Here is a 23,796-nt window from a genome sequence, read left to right on the forward strand (position 1 = left end):
ATCTTAATGTTGTCTACCACTTATCTGCTGAACATATCTCGATCGGTCATTGAGCCGGACATTTGTTTAAAATACCTCTAGTTGCATATGCCTAGGCTGGTTGTTGAGACGGTCGCATACTTAGAATACTCTTCTATCAATTATATCTTGGCCGACCATATATCCCGACCAGTCTCTTGTTACATGTATCTCGATCGATCATATATTTGGAATATCTTCTGTTGCAGATAACTCAACCGGCCATATATTTGGAATACCTTCTGTTGCAGATAAACCGACAGGTCATATATTTGGAATACCTTCTGTGGTAGATAACCCGGCTAGTCATATATTTGGAATACCTTATGTGGTAGATAACCCAGCCAGTCTTTACCTGCTTGAATATATATATATATAAAGAACATTATGTTTAGACAACCCTTACATTGCTAGTCATATTATGGAATGCTGACAGGATTAAGCCTATTTAGGCTTGGCCGACCCTTCCCTACTGAGTGAATACATTAGACCTAGTATCTTGTTATTCGATCAGTCTTTATCCAACCGTTCAAATGATACGGGCTTGATAAGACCGGCCACTTTTAAGTCCGGTCAGACTCATGTGCGTCTGGTGCATACATAGAGCCTTGTACTCAGGCGGCCTTCCTAGGGCCACTTGTATATTGAAGGCTCGACAAAGCTAAATGTCTTTATGCCCATCCGGACTTCTGCCCATTTGGGCACATACATGGAATCCTTCAATTGGTTAGCCTTTACCCGGTCGATCATCTATTATAGACTAGAAAAAGCTAAATTCTTTTGGGTCCAACCGAACTTGTATTCGTCTGGGCATCTACAGGGAACCTCATATCCGATCAACCTTCATTCGACCAATCATATGCTAAATCTTATATATAAGGTTTAGTCTCTTTGAGCCCGGCCGACCTTCCCCGTCTGGGCATACATATCACCTTATGCTCGACCGGGTCTAAGTGCCCCCACATTTTCTTGGCTTTAACTGCCACATCACTAGAAAGACTCGTTTATAATAAGCCGTATGAGTATATGTCTAAATTTCTTAAGGTTCTTGCCTAGATTGTTCCTATTCTTAGATTGGATAGGTCTACCATTAAACACCTTAAACTTTTCACTATGTCCATGAAATTTTGTATTTTCATGGTAATTAGCACCAAGATGATAAAATCTATTTTTAACATGGTCATTATCTTGAATAAAGAAATATCATTAACTAATGGTGCATGAGATCTTGCCTTAGGTGCTCCCCATAAACTCCTCTATTCTTACTTGAAAGCCTCCTCTTTGGATATTTATTTTGATAATGTCCTTTTTTATTACACAAGAAGCACACAATGTGATGTTTGCCATTTCGAATCAAAGTTCCAGCTTCCTTTGACTTCTCCCTCACCTTGGGTGCTAACTTAGTCTTTTTATTCGTCAAGTTAGGATATTTGCACTTATAGTGTCCTTTTTTTCTTACACTCGAAGCAAATGATATGGTCTTTATTTTTAATAATTAAAATTGTTATACCTTCGCTTGTAAAGGTGGTTCATTCTTCTCTGTCATTGGCTACTGAAGTTGACGGTTCTTCTTATTTCAGTGTCAATGAGTTCTCCCCTCAATCCTCGAGGTGGATGTTTCTTCGTCTTCCATATCAGATGTTAATAATCTCTCAACCTTCGAGTCATCGTGCTCTAGTGTCAATGAATCTCCCTCCTTGAGCTCGTCTTCACTTTGTGCCGATGATGAATTTTCATGTAGCTTGGCCAACTTGTTCCATAACTCCTTTACATCTTAGTATTTACCTAGCTTACTTAAATTATTATTAGGCACCAAAGTATTCAAAATCTTGGTTACCTTATCATGAGACTTGGATCTTTTGACTTTCTCCTCGGTCTATTTGCTCTTCCGAGTGATTTTTTCCTTTTTTATCTTTAGGAGCTTCAAATCTTTCTATTAGAGCAAATCATTGTGCTATATCCATTTTCAAGAAGTTCTCCATTCTTGATTTCCATTTTCAAACCGTCCTAGTCCAAAAGAGGTACAATTAGAGTGTTGTATCCAAATCTGTCCTTGAACTCCATTTGACTTATTAAAATATGAAGCTTTATCTTATACCTCTAGCTTTGTGCTTTGAAGGATGTTAATCCGATGAAGAGCGATCTTGCTCTAATATCACTTGTTAGGATCTTGCGGGCTAGAAAGGGGGGTTGAATAACTTAGATTTCTTCGTCGATTGAATTTGCATAGCAGAATCTTGATGACACGACCATATCAGCACACAAAATGCTAACACTTTTGATTTACTTCGTATCTGCCTCTTAGGCGACTAATCTAAGGGCTACTCCTAGTTATTTCCCTTCACTATGAACTTTTTTTTTGGATATCTTCTGGAGACGGAGAAGACTCTTATAAGCTTGTTCTTGTAAGAACACGACAAACAAATACAAAATACAAATAGTAAAACAACTTTACAATGAACACTTTGCTTTTCTTATTTTTTTTTTTTATCGTTTTGGAATGCCTTTTGATGGTTATAAATACAACATCACTTTATCTCTAACCTCTTAAGAACCAACTCCTTTAAATCTTCACAAAATCCTCTTTTATAGGATTGATTTTGGGTTGATTTTCGCCTACCAATTGATTGGTAGACTTCTCTAATCAATTGTCACATTGGATATAACCATTTAAACTTATAAAATGACTATTTTTTACCTTACCAATGGACGGGTGTGACTCACCAATCGATTAGTTCCTTCCAGTTGACTAGGCCAATCAATTCGCAAGCATTCTGTTAGCTCATAAGCTATCAATTGATTGCTTCAATCAATTCAACATCTTTATAGGAATTTCCTCGTTGTCTAGTATCCAATCAACCTTAACCTGCCGGGACATCATGTCTCATGTCAACTCCTTATTGGACTTCCGACTACTAAATGTCCGGTCAATTAGGACTCACTTGGACTTTTCTCTTGCTAACTACCTATTGGACTTCCGATCACTAAGTGTTTGGTCAACCGTGACTCATTTGGACTTTCTTCTTCTCATGCCAACTCCTTGTTGGACTTTCGATCGCCAAGTGTTTGGTCAACCATAATCTACTTGGACTTCTCGTCTTCTTGCCAACTTCTTGTTGGTCTTTTGATCACTAGGTGTCCAGTTAACCATAATCCACTTAGACTTTTCTCACCTAATGCTAATGCCACGTTGTGTAGGATTCTTGCGGGGGGCTTTCAAATTCGTTTAACAATGATCGAGTAAAATACAGCGAAATAGAGATAGAAAAGAAAAGACAACAATGCTAACAAGTCCAAGATTTACTTGGTTTGGAGTCTTTGACGACTTCTACTCCAAGGCCCGTACGTGAGAGTGCTTTCGATGGACAAATACTATGTCCTAGGATTAAAATTTAGTATGCTCGAATATATCTTTCACTATGTCTTAGTCAATAACTAGTAGTCATTTATAATTATCTCCTTTATATTGACCTAGGGATAAATTGGCGAGAACACACTAATCACCTTTTGCCCCGTTAATAAATTAAAATCTCATTGATACCATATTACATCTGGGAAAAGTTTAAAATTTTTTTGATACCGTCCGTTAGTTATGAATCACCATTAGAAATAGTCAAATCATAAAAATTCAATATTTGAATTAAAAAATCAAATAATATTATATATATGTATATATATTGTCTTTATATTTTTAAAATATAATTCTAATCCGCTTGTATGCTTATGTAATTGGTGTTGCATGTAAATATAAATATTAATTACTTTGAAGATGGTGAGATTTTTTGAATATTTTAATTGTGACATGTTGTAAGAGACTTATTATTATCATTTTTTATAATGGGTACAAGCGTGACTATTTAGTGTCAACTTGTTATAATTGTTAAGACCTTGCGAGTTAGAAAGGGGTTAAGGAGCTCCATTCAATTTGTTAATTGAACTTGTACAATAAAATCTTGACGACACGAGCAAATCAGCACACACAAAACATTAACAATTTTGATTTACTTAGTATCCATCTATTAGATGACTAATTTAAGATCTACTCTTAGTGATCTCCCTCCACTGTAAACTTCTTCTTTTTGGATGTCTTCCGAAGGTAAGAAATTTATTACAAGCTTTTCTTACAAGAATACAACAAATAAATACAAATACAAATACAAATGAAAAGTAAAACAACTTTACAAGGAACACTTTACTTTGCTTACTTCTTTATCATTTTGGAATGCCTTAATGGTTGAAAATGTAATAGCACTTCACCTCTAATCTTTCAAAAATTGGCTCCTTTAAATTTTCATACAATCCTCTTTTATAAGGTTGCATTTGAGCTGATTTCTGCTTACCAATTGATTGGTAGACTCATCAATCGATTGCCCCGTTGGATTTGACCGTTTAAACCTATAGAACGACTATTTTTTACTATACCAATCTATTAGTGAGAGTCGATCAGGCCAAACTATTTGGAAGCATTCTGTTTGCTGGAAATAAGTTATCAATTGATTGCTTCAATAGATTGCACCAATCGAATGGTAAGTAGTAAAAATATAGACCTCCAAATGAGTTCTGTTTTGTACCAAAAATCATCTCATTCTAATATCAGAGTCAAAATTTATAACCTTTGAAAGTTTACTCTATCGGGGTTTCCTCGTTATCTATCATCTGATCAATCTTAACCTGTCAAGACTTTACACCTTATGTCAATTCCCTCTTGGACTTCCAACGGCTAAGTATTTGGTCAACTATGACCCATTTGGACTTTTCTCGTGCCAACTAACTATTAGACTTCCGATCACCAAGTGTCTGATCAACCGTGACTCACTTAGACTTCCTTCTTCTCATGTCAACTCCTTGTTGGACTTTTGATTGCCAAGTGTTCAGACCATAGTGACCCACTTGGACTTCTCATCTTCGTGTCAACTTCCTATTGATCTTTCAATCACCAGGTGTTTGTCAACCGTGACCCACCTGAACTTTTCTCGTCTCATGCCAATGTCACGTTGAACTTCAGATATCTTCAAGTATCTGATCAACCTTGATCTACTTGACTTCTCGTGTCAACTCTATGTTGGACTTCTAACATCATCAAGTATCTGATCAATTTTGACCTAGTTAACTTCTTGTGCCAATTCCATATTAGACTTCTGACATCATTAAGTATCCAATCAACCTTGACTTACTTAACTTCTTCACTGTCAAATATCCAATCAACCTTAGCATACTTGTCATCTTACTAACATATTGATCGAACATTGAAATCTAAATTCGAATCAACTTAAGCTTAATCAACCTGATCAACCTTGACCTAAGGTCAATTGCATTAATAATCTATCCCTTTTTAATATTTGACAATATATTTAAGTTAAACTAACTCATTAGCCCAACTTTCCTTCTTCATCATTTTTCTCATGCTAAAACATAAATAATGATTTCTTAACTTAGACTCCATATTTTCCATCTTTGGCACATATCGACCGAATATGTTACCGATCGACTATATTCTTAAAAATTTATAAAATTTTATGGAATTAATTTAACGGTATTAATATGGTCGACCGTAGGATGATGTGGTCAATTGAATCTGAGTTTTGTCGAGGGTTGAATAACTCAGTTCGAATTTTGCATGGTATAAATTTATAATAGCCAGGCGCCTGTATACTGTACGAGCAACCGAAGAGTCAACTATATTGGCTTTTTAATTTTTTCCTTTCTAGCTAAGTTTTTCTGTCTTACCATAATTTCTGTGTCAAGTAAAAATAAGTTAACACACAATTAAAAAGGTAATGGTAATACTTATGTTGTTTTATCAAAATAAAAATTTGAAACTATTTTTGAAATGTTTAACTATATTTCAGACTTAAGGGTGACAGTTTCGATCTGTTGATTAAGCTAAGAAGAGTTTCTAGCTCAATAATATGAAAAAGTTGTTAACATGTGAAAATTTTTTGTTAACATATTTATGCATATGCATTGATATAAACATTTGAAATTTAAATCTTATAACCCTAAGTATCTCACTCCTTTTTTTTTAAATACAAATAAATTATTCCTTAGTGTATTTATAAGATGTCGGCTACCTAGATCTATAAGTATATACAGTTTATAGTAGGACCTTGGCTAAGTCTATTGTGTAATGAATGAAATAAGGAAAACATATCAATTTTGAAATCATAATATAATAATATTAATTTTGAAATAACATATATGCAAGTATGATTTGAATTATTCTTAGTTTAAGAGATCTAAAAATATCTCCCCCTAACAGATTAACAGTGAGGTGCACATTGAAATTAGGCGTAGTGTTTACTTTGAAGAAGAAAAACAAAGTGTGAGCACAGGCAAATGTCAAAATATCAATAAATTTTAAAATAAAATATAATTAATACTACAAATATTATATATATTACATGTCATACTGTGAATATTGACATAACAGTAGTTCAATACAAATAGAATAATAGCAGTGTAGCACACTATCAACCAATCAAGATCATATCTATTGATATTCTACTCTTGACGTTGAACCAACAAACCATTGGCAATCTATTTCGGCAGATTTTGAACAATTGGAGTTGCGTAATCATTGAAAAGTAGAACACTTCTGTAAATAAAAATGGTTGATCCCAAAGGACGATAAATAATGAGAACAGATCCTTTAGTCTGTAAATTACGGACCATGAGATGATCGGACCTTTGATTTGGATGAACTTCATCTTTCCCCTGGTTCACTGATGAGGACTTTTGATTTGGATGGACCCCATCTTTGAAAAAGATTGAGTCCATCCAAATTAAAGATTCTCATCAGTGGATCATCCTCTGATCCGTAATTTGCGGACCAGAGGATCCATGGTGATAAATCATGATGACATAGTTGAACATTTGGGCCCACTTCGGCCCGTGCTCAGCCCGCTGGACTCATTGGGCTTACACGATTCCAGCAAGGCACGATGTAACTGGACAAGTGGTAGTGGAGGATCTGTCGATTATTATTATCAGTAACGTTTAATTTTTTAATATTAAGGTGTTTTGAATATTTTAAGTATTTTGATCATTTTTATTTTTTATATTTTGAGTTTGTTTAAAGATTTTAATATTACGACTCTATTAATAATTTTTTCTTTTATTTTAGAATTTCTTTCCCTTTGTTTTACAAAATAAGAATTGAAGTTAGTATATTAGAATTTCTTTATTTATTTGAGTATTAAAGTTTGGAGTTTATATAAATATACAATTAGTTATTTGAAGGGCAATCCTCTATTCTTAACAATATATCATTTTCTTTTTAGTAAAATCTAAAGAACTACATATTTCTTTTTATTTTCGGAAGATTCTCTTTTAACCCTTTTCTTAATTATCTCTTCTTATCAATTCTCAATTAAGATAATCATTATTCTATCCCGCATCAACCAGTCCACAATTTCACAGTTGCAAAAGGTGGAATCATTATCTTAGCGGCCCCCTGAGTCCGACCCGACAGATATTCAGAGGGGATAAATCACGGTTAAGCTGGGCAGGAGGGATGACTGGGAATCGAGTGGAATTTAAAGCGCAGTAAACCGAGATTTTACGTCCGTGTCCAACTAGCGACCCTCGACCCCTGAACCGTATTGCAAGCGTCAGACACTCTTCCAACTGATCCAACCCGTGGGAGCAGTCCACAATTTCACAGTGTTTTAAAGGAAGGTTCCCGTTAATACCATTTTTTTTGCTAATTATTAAATAAAATGGATTCATGATAAGAAGCGTTCAGTGTGGATTAATTATATTCCTCTTTATTTTTCTATTTATTAAAAAATAATAAATAGCATTATAAGGGTATGCCTTCTTATATAACTTTAGGCTTAAATACCGAATACATGAGAATACTTAAACATCAATTGAATAAATATAGTTGTAATTCACATTTAAAATGGATCAAATCAAAGATTTGATGAAATTGCTAATTAGTTTTACTTATTTAACTTGAAATTTTTTGTTAACTTCATTTGGAAATAGCAAAAATTCAATCATTGCAAAGAAAAAGAAAAGCTTACATATTCACATAAACATGTTTTTTTTGGCCGGGGTCAAGAGAAATTATATATGAACAAATTTCAATTAAACAAATGATATTTTACCATCCAAATCTGACTTTAAGAGTGGATTTTATTTATAGCTAGACGCAAAGTGGTTGAACTACTCCATGTGCTATTATTTTCCTTCATAAGACAATAATTAATTTTTTTTTGACCTCCACGCGTTTTTTATAATCGATTTATTTCACAAATTATTGCAAGAGAAAAAATAATATATATATATATATACCTCGATCAATCCATCTTATTATTAATAATTCGATCATAAAGTAAACATGCTCATGAGAAATTGAGATTACAAATTAAACACAGCAGCACACTTCACTTTATTGGAAACAAAAAAACAGAGACATAATTAATGAACGATATAAGCATCGTACTCAGCGATAAAGCGTCCTGCCGGAGCACTACTTAGCAATGTATTGATGGTGTAGCCCCTAGCCATTCGAAATTTTCCGGTGCCGCCGATGATGCTGCGCTCGACGGGTCTCCCGATCGTAGCCCGGCCCACAACCATGAGCGAGCTACCGTTATACTCTCCGTCCGTGAAGACGAAGTCGATGAGTACGAGCCAAGCCATCTCGCTAAGCGACACCTCGGGAGCCATGCCTTGGGCCCGTCCAATGAGCTTCGAGTCAATGCTCGAGCCTTCTCGTATTTCATCGTCGAAGATCCCAATGCTGCCGAAGCCGCCGGGGTCGCTGGTGGTGGAGTTGACGACGGTGATAGCGGTGGCGTTGGGTCTGTTATCGTTCTCGTGGAGGAAGAAATGGAGGTGGGTGATAGAGTCGTCTTTCGCCTGAGAGGTTGCGATGAAGAAAAGGAGAAGGAGGAGAGAAGGCTTGAATGAACAATAATAAGCCATAGCTATGGAGAACTAGAGAATTAGAGGATGATTGATATTTTCAAAGGAGAGATTTTGAAGTATATATATATACACATATATGTGCAATATATTTATCTTTCTCTATTTTATGTTATTAAATAGATAACTTAAGAGGGCATGCCAACCATCAATTATGCCTATCAAGATCAAATATTATTGTATATATATTTGGACTTTATATTTTTTGAAATATAATGCTAATCAACTTGTATGCTTAATTATGTAGTTGGAGGGGAGTACTATATATATATAAAAATATAAATATTAATATTAATTGCTTAGCTTTAAAGTTGGTGAGACTTTTTTTTGGATATTTTAGTTGCAACATGTGATCGTAGACTTATTATCATCATTTCTTGAATGTGTACACGCGTTGACTATTTACGGGCTTAACACTCTCTTGATCAATTAGTATTTATAAAATAGCATCCAAAAATTAAAGTTGAAGATAACAAAAATTTAAAGTTGGTGAGACTTTTTTTTGGACGGTCGAAGTAGTACTTGATTAATCTTTCCTATCAAAACAAAAATTATCTTTAGATAAAAATAAATAAATAACTATTAATTTTATGATAATTAACGGCAATGGAGGTTGGTATGCTAGGCTAGCTGTTAACATAGTTCAGAACATATAGTACCTAGCAAGTGGATGCAATATTTATTTAGATAAATTTATTATGAACACTAAGTAACAATAATTATATTAGAGAAATTTATATTCTATTGATAATTAGATGAAAAAAGGAATTATTTAGCCCATGGATTAATAAGTTAATGCACTTAATTAGTTGATATATGGTATGATACTGTATATCTTCGTGGGGTCAGTAAGATGATATGGTTAGAAGTCGATATCACAGGATGATCATAAGTCAAGCTTACGTGGATGTCAGAAGTCAAGCTTACGTGAAGGTCAGAAGTCAGACTTATGTGGAGGTCAAAAGTCCAGCCTCCGTGGCTGGTCAGGAGTCAAGCTTACATGCCCAGGGTCCAAGTCTCAGCTGAGGGGGTGGTTAAAAGATAGGAGTATAAGTCGGACAAGGGTCAGCCCTGATAGCGGTCAAGGACAGGGCTCACGGGCCCGGTACAGCTGAGGACTGAGCCCACAAGCCAAGTAAAGGTAAAGGAAAGAAGGCCCTTGGCACAAAATAGACCTGGCGTACAGGTCGGGACATACAAGCCATGGATAACAGTAAACAGAAGCAGGTCAGGAAACAGACTGTTAGAGTGTATACTAAAAGCCTAGCTTTTGGTATAAATATTTATCTAGAAATAAGAATCACATTGGTCAAATGTCTACATTTATGATAAATGTAGTTGTTCAATTAATTTATATTGTAGATAACATGGTGTGTGATGTCACACACAGAAGATTATGTTATCGGTTTCCTTATAAATTATAAATAGTAGCTCACGACTAAGATGGAAAGGAACAAACCATTGGAAAGTTGTAGTGTAATTAGGTATTAGTTTATCTTAACTATATAATTACACTAATACACTTAGAGTGTATTGAGTAGGACCATTTGAGGTCGTTTCTTTTATACTGACTTTATAAAGAAACAAAGACCTCGGTTATTATGGAAGTGTGTGCTCTTAATCCTGATATAATAACAAGCATATATATTTGATATTTATTTCTTTAATTTATCAATGGGTGAGATTTAGTTCGATGAATCAATAAGTCCGATAAGTTGGGAAATGGTATCACTTATAGTGTGTGTTGTTGATTATAAAAGGAAACTGTGTCCTAGAGATACTAGGTTGATAATGTCCTCAAGAGGAGCTCACAAGGATTGTCATGTTAAACCCTGCAGGTGGACTTAGTCCGACATGATAATAAGGTTGAGTGGTACTACTCTTGGACTAAGATATTAATTAAATGAGTTGTCAGTAACTCACTTAATTAGTGGACATTCGATATCTTAAACACAGGGAGACTAACACACTCATAATAAGAAGGAGCCCAAAATGTAATTTGGGATTGGTGCGGTAGTTCAATAATAGTTCTCTAGTGGAATGAATTATTATTGATAAAATTAAGTTGTGTGTTCGGGGCGAGCACGGGATGCTTAATTTTATCGGGAGACCAAAACCAATTCTTCCTCTCGGTCCCTATCGTAGCCTCTTAATTATAGAGTACTATACCCACCTATACCCACCTTCTTACCCATCCTATAGGGGCCGGCCAAGCTAGCTTGGAGACCAAGCTAGGGCCAGCCATGGGTATGTTCATGGGTGAATTCATGTGGTCGGCCCTATTAAAATAAAAAGGAATTTTAATTTTAAAATTTTTCTTATGTGGATAATATAATTTAAAAGATAGTTTAAAAATTTAAATCCTTCCTTTTATAAGATTCTACAAAAGATTAAGAGAAGAGTTAAAATCTCTTTCCTTATTTGTAGATTAAAAGGTTGATTTTAATTTTGGTAAAAACTTTCCTTTTAATTATATTCATGATTTAAAAGAAAGTTTAAAAATTAAAAATTCTCTTTTATTAGTTTCTACAAAAGATTAAGAAAAGATTTAATATCTTTCCTTATTTGTAGATTGAAAGGAGATTTTAATTTTTAGAGATAACTTTCCTTTTTGGAAATTATCCACATGTTTAAAAAAAAAATTTTAATTTATAAAATTTCTTTTTATTAACCAATCATGAAGGGATTAAAATTATTGGAGAAATTTTTATAAATTTCTAGAAACAAATTAGGAAGTTTTAATTTTTGTTTTAATTAAAACTCTCCTTGTTTTTGGGAGAAGAGTGGCCGGCCATTATAATTTGAAAAGAGAAAATTATTTTAATTAAATAAATTTTCCTTTTCAATGGCAAAAGAATTATGAAAGTTTTTATTAAATTTTCCTTATTTGCCAAGACCAAGGATTATAAAAGAGGGGGTAGAGGAGGCTTCAAGGCTAACGACTCTATTCTATTTTTCCCCTCTTTTCTCCTTGGGTGTGGCCGGCCCTTTCTTTCCTCTCCTCTCCTTTGTGTGGCCGAAACCTTCTCATGGTGGAGATAGCTTTGGTGGCCGGATCTAAGAAGGAGAAAAAGGAGAGAAAAGAAGCCTCTTTTCTAGCATCCCTTGGAGCATGGTGGTGGTGGCCGAACCTCTTCATCCTAGGAGAAGTTTTGATGGCCGAAACTTGTAAGGAAGAAGAAGGTGCTTGGTGGTTCTCATCTCGGAAGATCGTTGCCCACACAACGTCCGAGGTTAGAAGAGGAATACGGTAGAAGATCAAGAGGTCCTTTTAGAAGGTATAACTAGTAGTTTTTCCTTTTCCGCATCATACTAGTTATTTATGGAAATAATACCAAATATAAGAGGCTTACGATTCTAGTATTTCGAATATGTTTTTCGATGTTGTGTTCTTTTGTTTTTTCTTTTCCTTGTGATTTGATTGTTCTTTTCGGTTAACCTAAAGTTATTTTAGGAAATTAAATATTATCTTTCCATAAAAGGTTTTGTCTAGTCGGTGGTGGTTGCTCCCATATCCAAGAAGGCCGTGTGCCTCGCCACGTCAGTACTGGGAACCAATTATGGAAATTAATATTTAATGGAATTAATAACTTAAGGTGATTTGGGTCGAACGTGTTAAGTTCCGCAGGAGACCCAAGTCAAAACCTAAAAGAACAAATAGATTAAGTTTTGGATCAAACGTGTAAAGTTCCGCAGGCGATCCAAAATTTAATTTAAAAGAACACATGGTAGCTAGGAAAAGGTTCAGACCTTTGTACAAAATTTTTGTACAGTGGAACCTCTAGGCTTTCCGAGTAGCAACCAACACAGACCTGGCGTACAGGTCGGGACGTAGAAGCCATGAATAACAGTCAACAAAATCAGGTCGGGAAATAAACCTGACGTACAGGTCGGGACGCACAAGCCATGAATAACAGTAAAGAGAAGTAGGTCGGGAAACAGACCTGGCGTACAGGTCGGGACGTACAAGCCATGGATAACAGTGAACAGAAGCAAGTCGGGAAACAGACCTTGCGTACAGGTCAGGACGTACAAACCATGGATAATAGTAAACAGAAGCAGGTTGGGAAACAGACCTGGCGTACAGATCGGGACGTACAAGCCATGGATAACAGTAAATAGAAACAGATCGAGAAATAGACCTGGCGTACAGGTCAGGATGTACAAGTCATGGATAACAGTAAACAGAAGCAGGTCGGGAAACAGATCTTGCGTACAGGTCGGGACGTACAAGCCATCAATAACAGTAAACAGAAGCAGGTCAGGAAACAGACCTGGCGTACAGGTCGGGACGTACAAACCATGGATAACAGTAAACAGAAGCAGGTCGGGAAACAGACCTGGCGTACAGGTCGCGACGTATAAGGCATGGATAACAGTAAACAGAAGCAGGTCGGGAAACAGACTTGGCGTACAGGTCGGGACGTACAAGCCATGGATAACAGTAGACGAAAGCAGGTCGGGAAATAGACCGGTCGGGCAGGTCGAAATGTACAAGCCATGGATAACATTAGACGAAACCAGGCCGGGAAACGGATCGGTCGGGCAGGTCAGAATGGACAAGCCATCTATAACAGTAAACGAAACCAGGTCGGGAAACGGATCGGTCGGGTAGGTCAGAATGTGCAAACCATGGATAACAGTAGACGAAAGCAGGTCGGGAAACAGATCGGTCGGGTAGGTTGGAACGTGCAAACCATGGATAACAATAGGAGAAAGCAGGTCGAGAAACAAACCGGTCGGGCAGGTCGGAACGTATAAGCCATGGATAGTAGTGGATCGAAGCAGGTCAGGATACAGACCTAGAGTCCAGGCACTATCGGACAAAAAGGCCAAGGAATCGTAACCGCTTGTCAGAGAGGGTCAGAGAATAATCAATGTGTCAGGGAATATGCTAACAATCGGGGCTCAATGCGCCTTTGGTTCTGCCGCCAGCCTATTAGGAGGAGCCACGTGTCAATTACCGCCAAACAAAGCCTGACACTCACCAAGTCCCTGAAACATCCGTTGCAGTATAAAAAGGGATGCTTTGTCCCTTATGCAGGTACGCTCACTCATCATTTCTCACTAGTCTTTATTTTCCGTCCTTTCTCTGTGTTTTTTGGAGAAAAAGTACCTGACTTGAGCGTCGGAGGGTCTGACCCGGGGACTTTTTCCCTGTTTCTGGTCTCTAACAACTCGTGGGCTCGTCTGAGTTTGCGCAGAGCAGCAGCGTCGTCGTCCTGGTCATCTTCCTTCGTCAGTCGCCCGTGCAAACCTTTCCAGGGGTACCAGGTAGATCCGGCGCCTCGGCGACTTTTCGTCAACTTCCAGTACACCAAGGCCCGTCTCCATCCGACTTAGCTTCCGGACGGGATCAAATTTGGCGTCGTCTGTGGAAACATAACAACCTGTTCCAGAACGTGAAGATGGAGGAGTCTGGCCGCATCAATGTCACTATGACCGCTGGAGAATACGAACTCTTCAAGGAGGCCAAGAGGCGAGCAGCCTCCGAGAAGCAAGCGACTGTCTCTCGACCACGCCAAGCTCCTGCTGAAGCTTCTAAGGAGCCCCTCCCTGTCTCGGATCGGGGCTCTAAGAGAAAACAGCCTGAGGTATTTCCTCAGGTTCCTTATCGTGAGCCCGGCGTGGGGTACTATCAGCCAGAGCCCCAGGGCCACAGCCTTAAGAAAGAACAGCCGCAAGTCTCCATGGCTGAAAGTTCCTTGCCTAGAGATTCGAAGAAGGGGAAGGTTCTCATCATCTCGGAGGTGTTCCCAGAAGACCCGGATGAGAGAGTACCATTCTCGGCCAGGATTTTAAATGAAAGATTGCCCAAGGGCTATAGGGTCACGTCGATCGGAGAGTATGACGGGAGCAAAGACCCGGAAGAGTATTTACGCAAGTTTAAAAATGCAGCCCTGCTGCACCAATACAGTGACGCTGTCAAGTGTCAAGTTTTCGTGAACACTTTAGCTGGCTCTGCATTAAAGTGGTTTGATGGGTTACCTCAATGATCCATCACCTGTTTCTTGGACTTCAAGACGGCTTTCCTTCGCCGTTTTGCCAGCAGTAAAAAACATCAAAAGACGGATCACTATCTTTTCGCTCTTAAGCAAGGGCCGACCGAGCCCTTAAGAAGGTATATCAACCGCTTTAATCAAGTGGCTCAAGATGTCCCCACCGCCACTTTGGAGATTCTAATGAGTGTCTTCTCTCATGGATAAGTAGAAGAAGCACGAGCGGCTCGGAGGAAAGCCGAAAGACCACCTCCCTCTACCAACAAGCCAGAGAGAAGAGTGCCTTAACCACCTTCTCAACCTCTGCCACGTGCCCGGGAAGCTAGACCTGCTTTCCATCCTGGGCCAGAAATCAGACCCGCTCCCCGAGTCGCAGCTGTGCATGCTCCTCGACCTGGACCATGGAACACTCGGTATTGCACTTACCATAGGTCTCGCACTTATGATACTAACCACTGTTTCCAGTTTGCTCGAGATTCCAAGCGGACTGCTGAGTTAGGCTTACCATCGCCCGAGCTAGCCCTCAAGTGCTCAAGATGATGGAAGAGCACTGAACCGCGGCTGGACAGGCCGGGTACTCCCGCCCCGACCTAGCAGGACCCAGTACTCATCAACCCGGTCGGGGGAAAGAGCCAGAAGGATCGCGGGAAGCCGGTAACAGAGGCAATGCAGAGAGATTGACATGATCTCTGGTGGGCCAACTGATGGAGATTCGGGAAGAGCGCGCAAGTCTCATGTGCGCTGCTTGGAGGTTCATACTGTTGGATGTAGCCAAGAGCAGGTTGCTGGCCCTGTTATCAGCTTCGGGCCGGCAGACTTGGAAGGTCTAGAGCTTGCTCGTGATGATACTCTTATCATCAAAGCCATCATTGCCAATAGCCGAGTGGCTCAGGTTTTTGTTGACACCGGGAGCTCGGTCAATATTCTATTCAGGACTGCATTCGAGGAGATGCAGATTGAGGCTACTGAACTCCAGTCGGTGACCACATCTCTATATGGATTTACAGACAATGAAGTGAAGCCAATGGGTCAGATTAAGCTGGCCATATCTCTGGGCACTGAGCCATTGGAGGAGCACTTTTATAGTGGTGGACTCCTCTTCTTCTTATAATGTCATTTTGGGAAGGCCCGCCCTACATGAATTCAGAGCCACTGTTTCAACCTTTCATCAGAAAATTAAATTTCCTGTTGGCGAGCAGGTCGGGGAAGTTAAAGGAGAGCAGAGGGTTTCTCGCCGATGCTATATTGATATGGTCCGGGTGGAGGCTCGGAAAAATCAAAAGATGCAAGATAGAGGAGTCCACGCTGTTCAAGAAGAGCCTTCGCCTATGGCTGAAGAGCCCATCCCCTAGGAGGAGGTACAACTATACGCTGAACGTCCTAAGAGTTTAACTCACCTGGCAAGCGACCTTCCTTCTCCCCTCAAGGAAGAGTTAGTTCAATACTTGATTTGTAACCGAGACGTCTTCGCCTGGTCTATAGAGGAATTACCTGGGGTCAGGTCGGAGGTAGCCAAGCATAAGTTACATTTACTACCAGACTCTCGACCTGTCAAGCAAAAGAAAAGGAATTTCTCCGTCGAGCAAAATAAAATAATCAGAGATGAGGTGGATCAGCTCAGAAAGGCAGGCCACGTTCAAGAGGTGCAGTTCCCAGCCTGGCTCTCTAATGTGGTTTTAGTAAAGAAGTCGAACAATAAATGGAGGGTGTGTATAGACTTCAGAGACCTCAACCGAGCTAGTCCCAAGGACTGCTATCCTCTGCCCTGGATCGATCAGATGGTGGATTCCACGACCGGCTGCGAGAGGATCTGCATGCTGGATGCATACCAGGGGTATCATCAAATACCTCTAGCGATGGAGGACCAAGAAAAGATGAAGTCGAAGTAATCTCTTCAAGTAATCCTGGTCGGGAAATTACCCCCAGGTCGGTAACATCTATCCTGGTCGGGAAATCACCCCCAAGTCGGCAACATCTATCCTGGTCAAGAAATCACTCCTAGGTCGGCAACATGTATTTCCGAACGGGTTTTCATAAGAATTCTCGGTCGGCTGTGCCAAACTCTCGCCCCAGTGCGAGTTATAAGTGAGCAAAGCTCTCATGCCCAACGACCGTCTAGGTCGGGTCCCAAACTCTTGCCCTAGTGCGAGTTATAAGTGAGCAAGGCTCTCACGCCCAATGACCTTCCCGGTCGACTGTCCTAGACTCTCGCCCCAGTGCGAGTTATAAGTGAGCAAGGCTCTCACGCCCAACGACCGTTCAGGTCGGCTATCCCAGACTCTCGCCCTAGTGTGAGTTATAAGTGAGCAAGGCTCTCACGCCCAACGACCGTTCAGGTCGGCTATCCCAGACTCTCGCCCCAGTGTGAGTTATAAGTGAGCAAGGCTCTCACGCCCAACGACCGTTCAGGTCGGGTCCCAGACTCTCGCCCCAGTGCGAGTTATAAGTGAGCAAGACTCTCACGCCCAATGACCTTCTCGGTCGGCTGTCCCAGACTCTCGCCTCAGTGCGAGTTATAAGTGAGCACGGCTCTCACGCCCAACGACCTTCCCGGTTGGTTGTCCCTGACTCTCGCCCCAGTGCGAGTTATAAGTGAGCACGACTCTCACTCCCAACGACCTTCCCAGTCGGTTATCCCAGACTCTCACCTCAGTGCGAGTTATAAGTGAGCATGACTCTCGCGCCCAACGACCTTCCCGGTCGGTTGTCCCAGACTCTCCCCCCAGTGCGAGTTATAAGTGACCAAGGCTCTCACACCCAACGACCTTCCCGGTCGGCTATCCCAGACTCTCGCCTCAGTGCGAGTTATAAGTGAACATGCTCTCACGACTAACGACCTTCTCGATCGGGGCAATGATTTTCTCGGTCAGTACTCCTTATATTAGTTGACACAAAAGGCAGCAAGCCAAGTTATCGTGTCGGACTAGTCAGTAAGCCGTATTTCAAAGGTTCTGCTAAATATGAAATCTTGCAGGCACATCCTCAAGCGTCTCATTTGCTTTGGCCAAAGGCTCATACGTTATGAGGTAAAAGGAAGATGGGGTAAGCAAGCTATCTTTATTATTTTTGCTATTTTTGCTAGAAATATTAGACAAACGCAGGTGTTCTATAAAAACATGATGATACTTGAGCAATAGCCATGAGTGGAGTGCAGAAAACAAGTTTTATTCCGTTAAATCAAAGGTACATTTTTCAAGGGTTTACATGACTACCAGAACCAAAGGCTTGATCCTTTCTAGCCAGATGAGCTTAGGCTTTAGTTAGATCTTCTTTAATAAGATCGATGGCACGCTTCAGTTGCCCGATAGTCTCATCTTTGATCCATCCTTCCTATTTCAGAAGGGCCACCTCGTCTTCATTCTTCATCTTCAGATAAATAATATAGTGCAACTGGCTCTGGAGGTCCGATTGAGCTTTAAGCTTGAGGGTGATTTCAGCTCGGGTTCTGGATTTGGCGGCCAGCCAGAGGCTTTCCATTTCATGAGTAAGGGTCGCTTGAAGATCTCTGCTCGCAGTCATCTCCAGAAAGATTTCTTCTTTTTGAGCCAGTAACTCCGTCAGAGCAGCAATTTGCTGAAGCGAGGCCTCCTCTTTCTGAGTCGATAACTCCAGCAGATGGGAAGTTTGCCGAAGTAAAGAAGCAAGTTCGCTAGGTTCTGTCGTAGGTTCCATGAAGACAAGATACTGTATTAGCAAGAGGATAACCTGAGGCATTAGATTCTCAGACCTTTTATAAGGAAGGAGAAGGTGAAGGGATTTCCTCGAAATTTGAGTTGTTGCTTGGAGAACCGTGCGACATTCATGGAAAAGGAGTACGCTCGGAAGTTGAGGAGTCAGCATACACATAGAATGAGCTTGTTCGTCTCCCAGGACGGAGTGAAACTTTGTAGAATACAGATGGAAGACAGGTCGGCGGAGAACGTAAGAGTTAGGTCAGGTAACTCAAGGACATGGGTCTAGTCAGTCGGACTAGAGCCTCCTTCGACTAGACTTGAGGGGGAGGCTTGTGATATGGTGCATGTTCGTGGGGTCAGTAAGATGATGTGGTTAGAAGTCGAGACCACAGGATGGTCAGAAGTCAAACTTACGTGGAGGTCAGAAGTCACGCTTACGTGGAGGTCAGAAGTCAAGCTTACGTGGAGGTCAGAAGTCACGCTTACGTGGAGGTCAGAAGTCAAGCTTACGTGGAGGTCAGAAGTCAAGCTTACATGGAGGTCAGAAGTCAGACTTACGTGGAGGTCAAAAGTCCAGCTTCCGTGGCTGGTCAGGAGTCAAGCTTACATGCCCAGGGTCCAAGTCTCAGCTGAGGGGGTGGTCAAAAGATAAGAGTATAAGTCGGACAAGGACCAACCCTGATAGCGGTCAAGGACAGGGCCCACGGGCCCGGTACAGCTGAGGACTAAGCCCACAAGCCAAGTAAAGGTAAAGGAAAGAAGGCCCTTGGCACGAAACAGACCTAGCGTACAGGTCGGGACGTACAAGCCATGGATAACAGTAAACAGAAGCAGGTCGGGAAACAGACCTGGCGTACAGGTCGGGACGTATAAGCCATGGATAACAGTAAACAGAAGCAGGTTGGGAAACAGACCTTGCGTACAGGTCGGGACGTACAAGCCATGGATAACAGTAAACAGAAGCAGGTCAGGAAACAGACCTGGCGTACAGGTCAGGACGTACAAACCATGGATAACAGTAAACAGAAGCAGATCAGGAAACAAACCTGGCGTATAGGTCAGGATGTACAAGCCATGGATAATAGTAAACAGAAGCAGGTCGGGAAACAGACCTGGCGTACAAGTCGGGACGTACAAGCCATGGATAATAGTAGACGAAAGCAGGTCGGGAAATAGACCGGTCGGGCAGGTAGGAATGTACAAGCCATGGATAACAGTAGACGAAACCAGGTCGGGAAATGAATCAGTCGGGCAGGTCAGAATGGACAAGCCATTGATAACAGTAGACGAAACCAGGTCGGGAAACGGATCGGTCGGGTAGGTCGGAACGTGCAAACCATGAATAACAGTAGATGAAAGCAGGTCGGGAAACAAATCGGTCGGGTAGGTCGGAACGTGCAAACCATGGATAACAATAGACGAAAGCAGGTCGAGAAGCAAACCAGTCGGGCAGGTCGGAACGTACAAGCCATGGATAGCAGTGGATAGAAGCAGGTCAGGATGCAGACCTAGAGTCCAGGCACTATCGGACAAAAAGGCTAAGGAATCGTAACCGCTTGTCAGAGAGGGTCAGAGAATAATCAATGTGTCAGGGAATATGCTAATAATCGGGGCTCAATGCGCCTTTGATTCTGCTGCCAACCTATTAGGAGGAGCCACGTGTCGATCGCCGCTAGACAAAGCCTGACAGCCGACATTCCCTGACACTCGCCAGGTCCCTGAAACATCCGTTGCAGTATAAAGAAAGGATGCTTTGTCCCTTATGCAGGTACGCTCACTCGTCATTTCTTACTAGTCTTTACTTTTCATCCTTTCTCTGTGTTTTCTGAAGAAAAAGTACCTGACTTGAGCGTCGGAGGACTTGACCTGGGGACTTTTTCCTTGTTTTCTGATCTCTAACAACTCGTGGACTCGTCTGAGTGTGCGCAGAGCAGCAGGTTCGTCATCCTGATCATCTTCCTTCGTCAGCCACCTGTGCAAACCTTTCCAGGGGTACCAGGTAGATCCGGCGCCTCGACGACTTTCCGTCAACTTCTAATACACCGACGAACTCAATTTCCGGACGATATCATGGTATAATAGTTTGGTAAATTTTCAAATTGTCTCTTTGAGTTTACATGATTTTTAATGTTGCCCACGAGAATTATTAATTAACATATCTTTTCCATTTTTTTAAAAAACTTGTACCATTTCGCACCTAACAACTAACAATTAACTCGATCTCGTCTAATAGAATAATGCCGCATAGGTCAAGGATGAATAAAAAAATATTTATAATTATAAAATGACATTATTGCCCTATATATTAACACTTAATGTAGCTTGAGAAGAATGACACATCCTTCTTCCATACTTTTTTCTTAAGCTTTGACCATGCATAATCCATGACGCATGACAACTAACATCGTCCTTTTCTAGTCCTTGACACGATCCTTCAAGGATGATGATCCCCTTTGAACAATGTCTATAATTGAATATTTTTTTAATTTGAGAACAATTTATGATAATAATCTCGAAACAAAACTCAAAACTCAGGATCTTAATAATATTCAAGCATCAAAATGGCAAAATATAAATTAAATCTTCAATATTAATGAAATCATCTATTAAATTTGAATAAATGTAGTAAAAACTTCATTCAGTAGTATTTTTTTAAAAAAAAAATCTCAATTTTTTGTATTTCTAGAGTTTTAGTTATTCATTAAATTTTTGAAGGAGAGGGGCCGAGTTTTAGTTATTCATTAATTCTACTGAACTAAGGCCCATTGGACCCTGATTTCCAATAAACCCAAATTAAATTAATTAAATTAAAATCTTAAACTTATTTGTTTGACTTAATTAATGCACTTTTCTATTGGTGCAACATGTCAAGGTTGACCCAGCTCGATTGACTCGAGTTTCAATTTTGATATTTGGTTAGTAAGATGTTAATTAGGTCAAGGTTGATTAGATATTTGATGATATCAGAATTTTAACAGTGAGTTGACACAAGAAATCAAGTAGGTCAAGTAGGTGAAGATTGACATGATACTTGATGATGTCGTAAGTCCAACGTGGCATTAGCATGAAGTGAGAAAAGTTTAGGTGAATCATTGTTGACCGGACATCTGATGATCAAAAGACCAACAGGAAGTTGGCATAAATACAAAAAGTCTAAGTGGATCATAGTTAACTAGACACTTGGTAATTGAAGGTTCAGCAGAGATTTGATATCAGAAGAAGAAAGTCCAAGTGTGTGACTGTTGATCAGACACTTGATGATAAGAAGTCCAATAGATAATTAGCAAGAGAAAAGTCCAAGTGGATTACGTTTGACTAGACACTTAGTGATCGGAAGTCCAACAGAGAGTTGACATAGACATAAAGTCCCGACAGATCAAGGTTGATCAAATACTAGACAACAAGAAAATTCTGATAAAGTAAACTTTCGAAAGCTATAACTTTTAACTCAGATATCAGAATAAGGTGATTTTAGTGCAAAATGGAGCTCGTCCAGATATCTATATTTTTACCTGGTCAACTGACTATGCCAATCGATTGATAGCTTATTTTCAGTGAACAAAATACTTTCGAATCAATTAATTGGTAAGGTAAAAAATAGCCGTTCTGCAGGCTTAAACGATCGGATCCAAGAATGGAGAATTTTTTGATGGGAAGCTTTAAGTATTGGAAATCAAGAATGAAGAATTTTTTAATGATGGATATAAAGAAATTGTTTACTCTAATGGAAAGATTTGAAGCTCTAAGAAATACAAAAGGAAAATTTCTTCGAAGGATCAAATGGAGTGAGGAACAAGTTCAAAATGATAGGATTTGTAAAATCTAAGCCGCATAATCTCTAGAAACCGAATAAGAACTTAGGAAATACAATAGTAAGTATGGATCTTGTTTAATCAATAAAATGACATAGCATAATGAAAGTTGATGGTAGTTGGGTTTTTTTTCTTTTCTCACACACTTAATCAGACTTCATTCGACTTTCCTCTTTAGTCGAACATAAAGGATGGACATCTTATAGTAACCGAATTTACCTTGAATGGTGTATTGGATTCTCCTGAGCAATATAGTTGAATTTGCTTCTTGGAGGATGAATGTAGCCGGGCAATACCCTCGAAGTTTGCAAGGCAATATTACTTAGAGTTAGTAGAGCAATCTTATGAGGTTCGATAGACGACATCCTCGAAACCTACAGAGAAATTTTACAAAGAATCATCGAGCAATAACTCTGCGTTCCGTACAGTAATCCTACAAATGATCACCCAACAATAACTCTGCATTCCATAATCTTACAAAGGACTGCCACGCAATAAGTTTGCAATCCGCAGAACAATATTATGAAGGATTGTTGAGCAATAACTTAGAGTTCCACATATTGACCTTAAGGTATGCATCGAGTAATAACTTTGCGTTTCACAGAGCAATCTTATGAAGGATTTTCGATCAATATTATTAGGTTGGTCAGGCTAAGAACGCACAGGGCAATAACATAGGGCTCCATAGAGCAATATGGCTAAACAAGTGCTTCATAATCAAACTTTTAATTATCAATACATGATGATAATTGAATGGAGGAATGTTAGAGATGGTTCCCTTGATTCCTTCTTCAGAATAGTGGTAATTTGTGAATGGTGGATGAACATTTGTCAGAGATTGTCTCCTTGAAACCCTCTTCATCTTATGTGGCAGTCATGGATTGGGTGCATGATAACAAACCATCACAACTGCGTCTTCACTGACTTAGGCGGGAATAAGTGGAAATGCACAAAGATAGGTGACGTGGAGATTCCTTTTCTGACAGCTATATAAACACATCGGATGGTAACTTCTAAGTATGATAGTCTTCTTCTTCTAACTTGTAGAGACAACTCTCTCTTCTTCGAATCCTTCCTCCTTTACCGCTTTCTCTCGTTCTCTTTTTTGATCGATTACGGACTTGAGCATCGGAGAGGCCGCACCGGAGGAGCCGGCCTGACTCTAACCTATGTTATCATCTCATATCCATTCATCCACATGAAAGAGGAAGACTTATGGAGAAGGAGGAGTTTGAGCTAGAAGAAAAAGGAGTCATCAAATTGGTGTCGTCTGTGGGAAATTCTAATAAAAAGCTACTATGACTCAATTCGGCTAAGCAACAATGGGAGATCAGCTGAAATACTCGGTTGGGTCTTCTC

The 23,796-nt window shown here is 39.8% G+C and overlaps 1 protein-coding gene across 1 annotated transcript; it reads right to left on the bottom strand.

Annotated features, from left to right (window-relative positions):
* Positions 1 to 8,442: 8,442 nt before the first annotated feature.
* Positions 8,443 to 8,952, bottom strand: LOC122044315 (pterocarpan synthase 1-like). The gene has a single exon (XM_042604820.1). It carries the CDS (start codon positions 8,950 to 8,952, stop codon positions 8,443 to 8,445), a length of 510 nt encoding a protein of 169 aa, XP_042460754.1.
* Between the last annotated feature and the right edge of the window lie 14,844 nt (positions 8,953 to 23,796).

The sequence above is a fragment of the Zingiber officinale genome, chromosome 2A (genome assembly GCF_018446385.1).
Source record: "Zingiber officinale cultivar Zhangliang chromosome 2A, Zo_v1.1, whole genome shotgun sequence".
Classification (NCBI taxonomy): domain Eukaryota; kingdom Viridiplantae; phylum Streptophyta; class Magnoliopsida; order Zingiberales; family Zingiberaceae; genus Zingiber; species Zingiber officinale.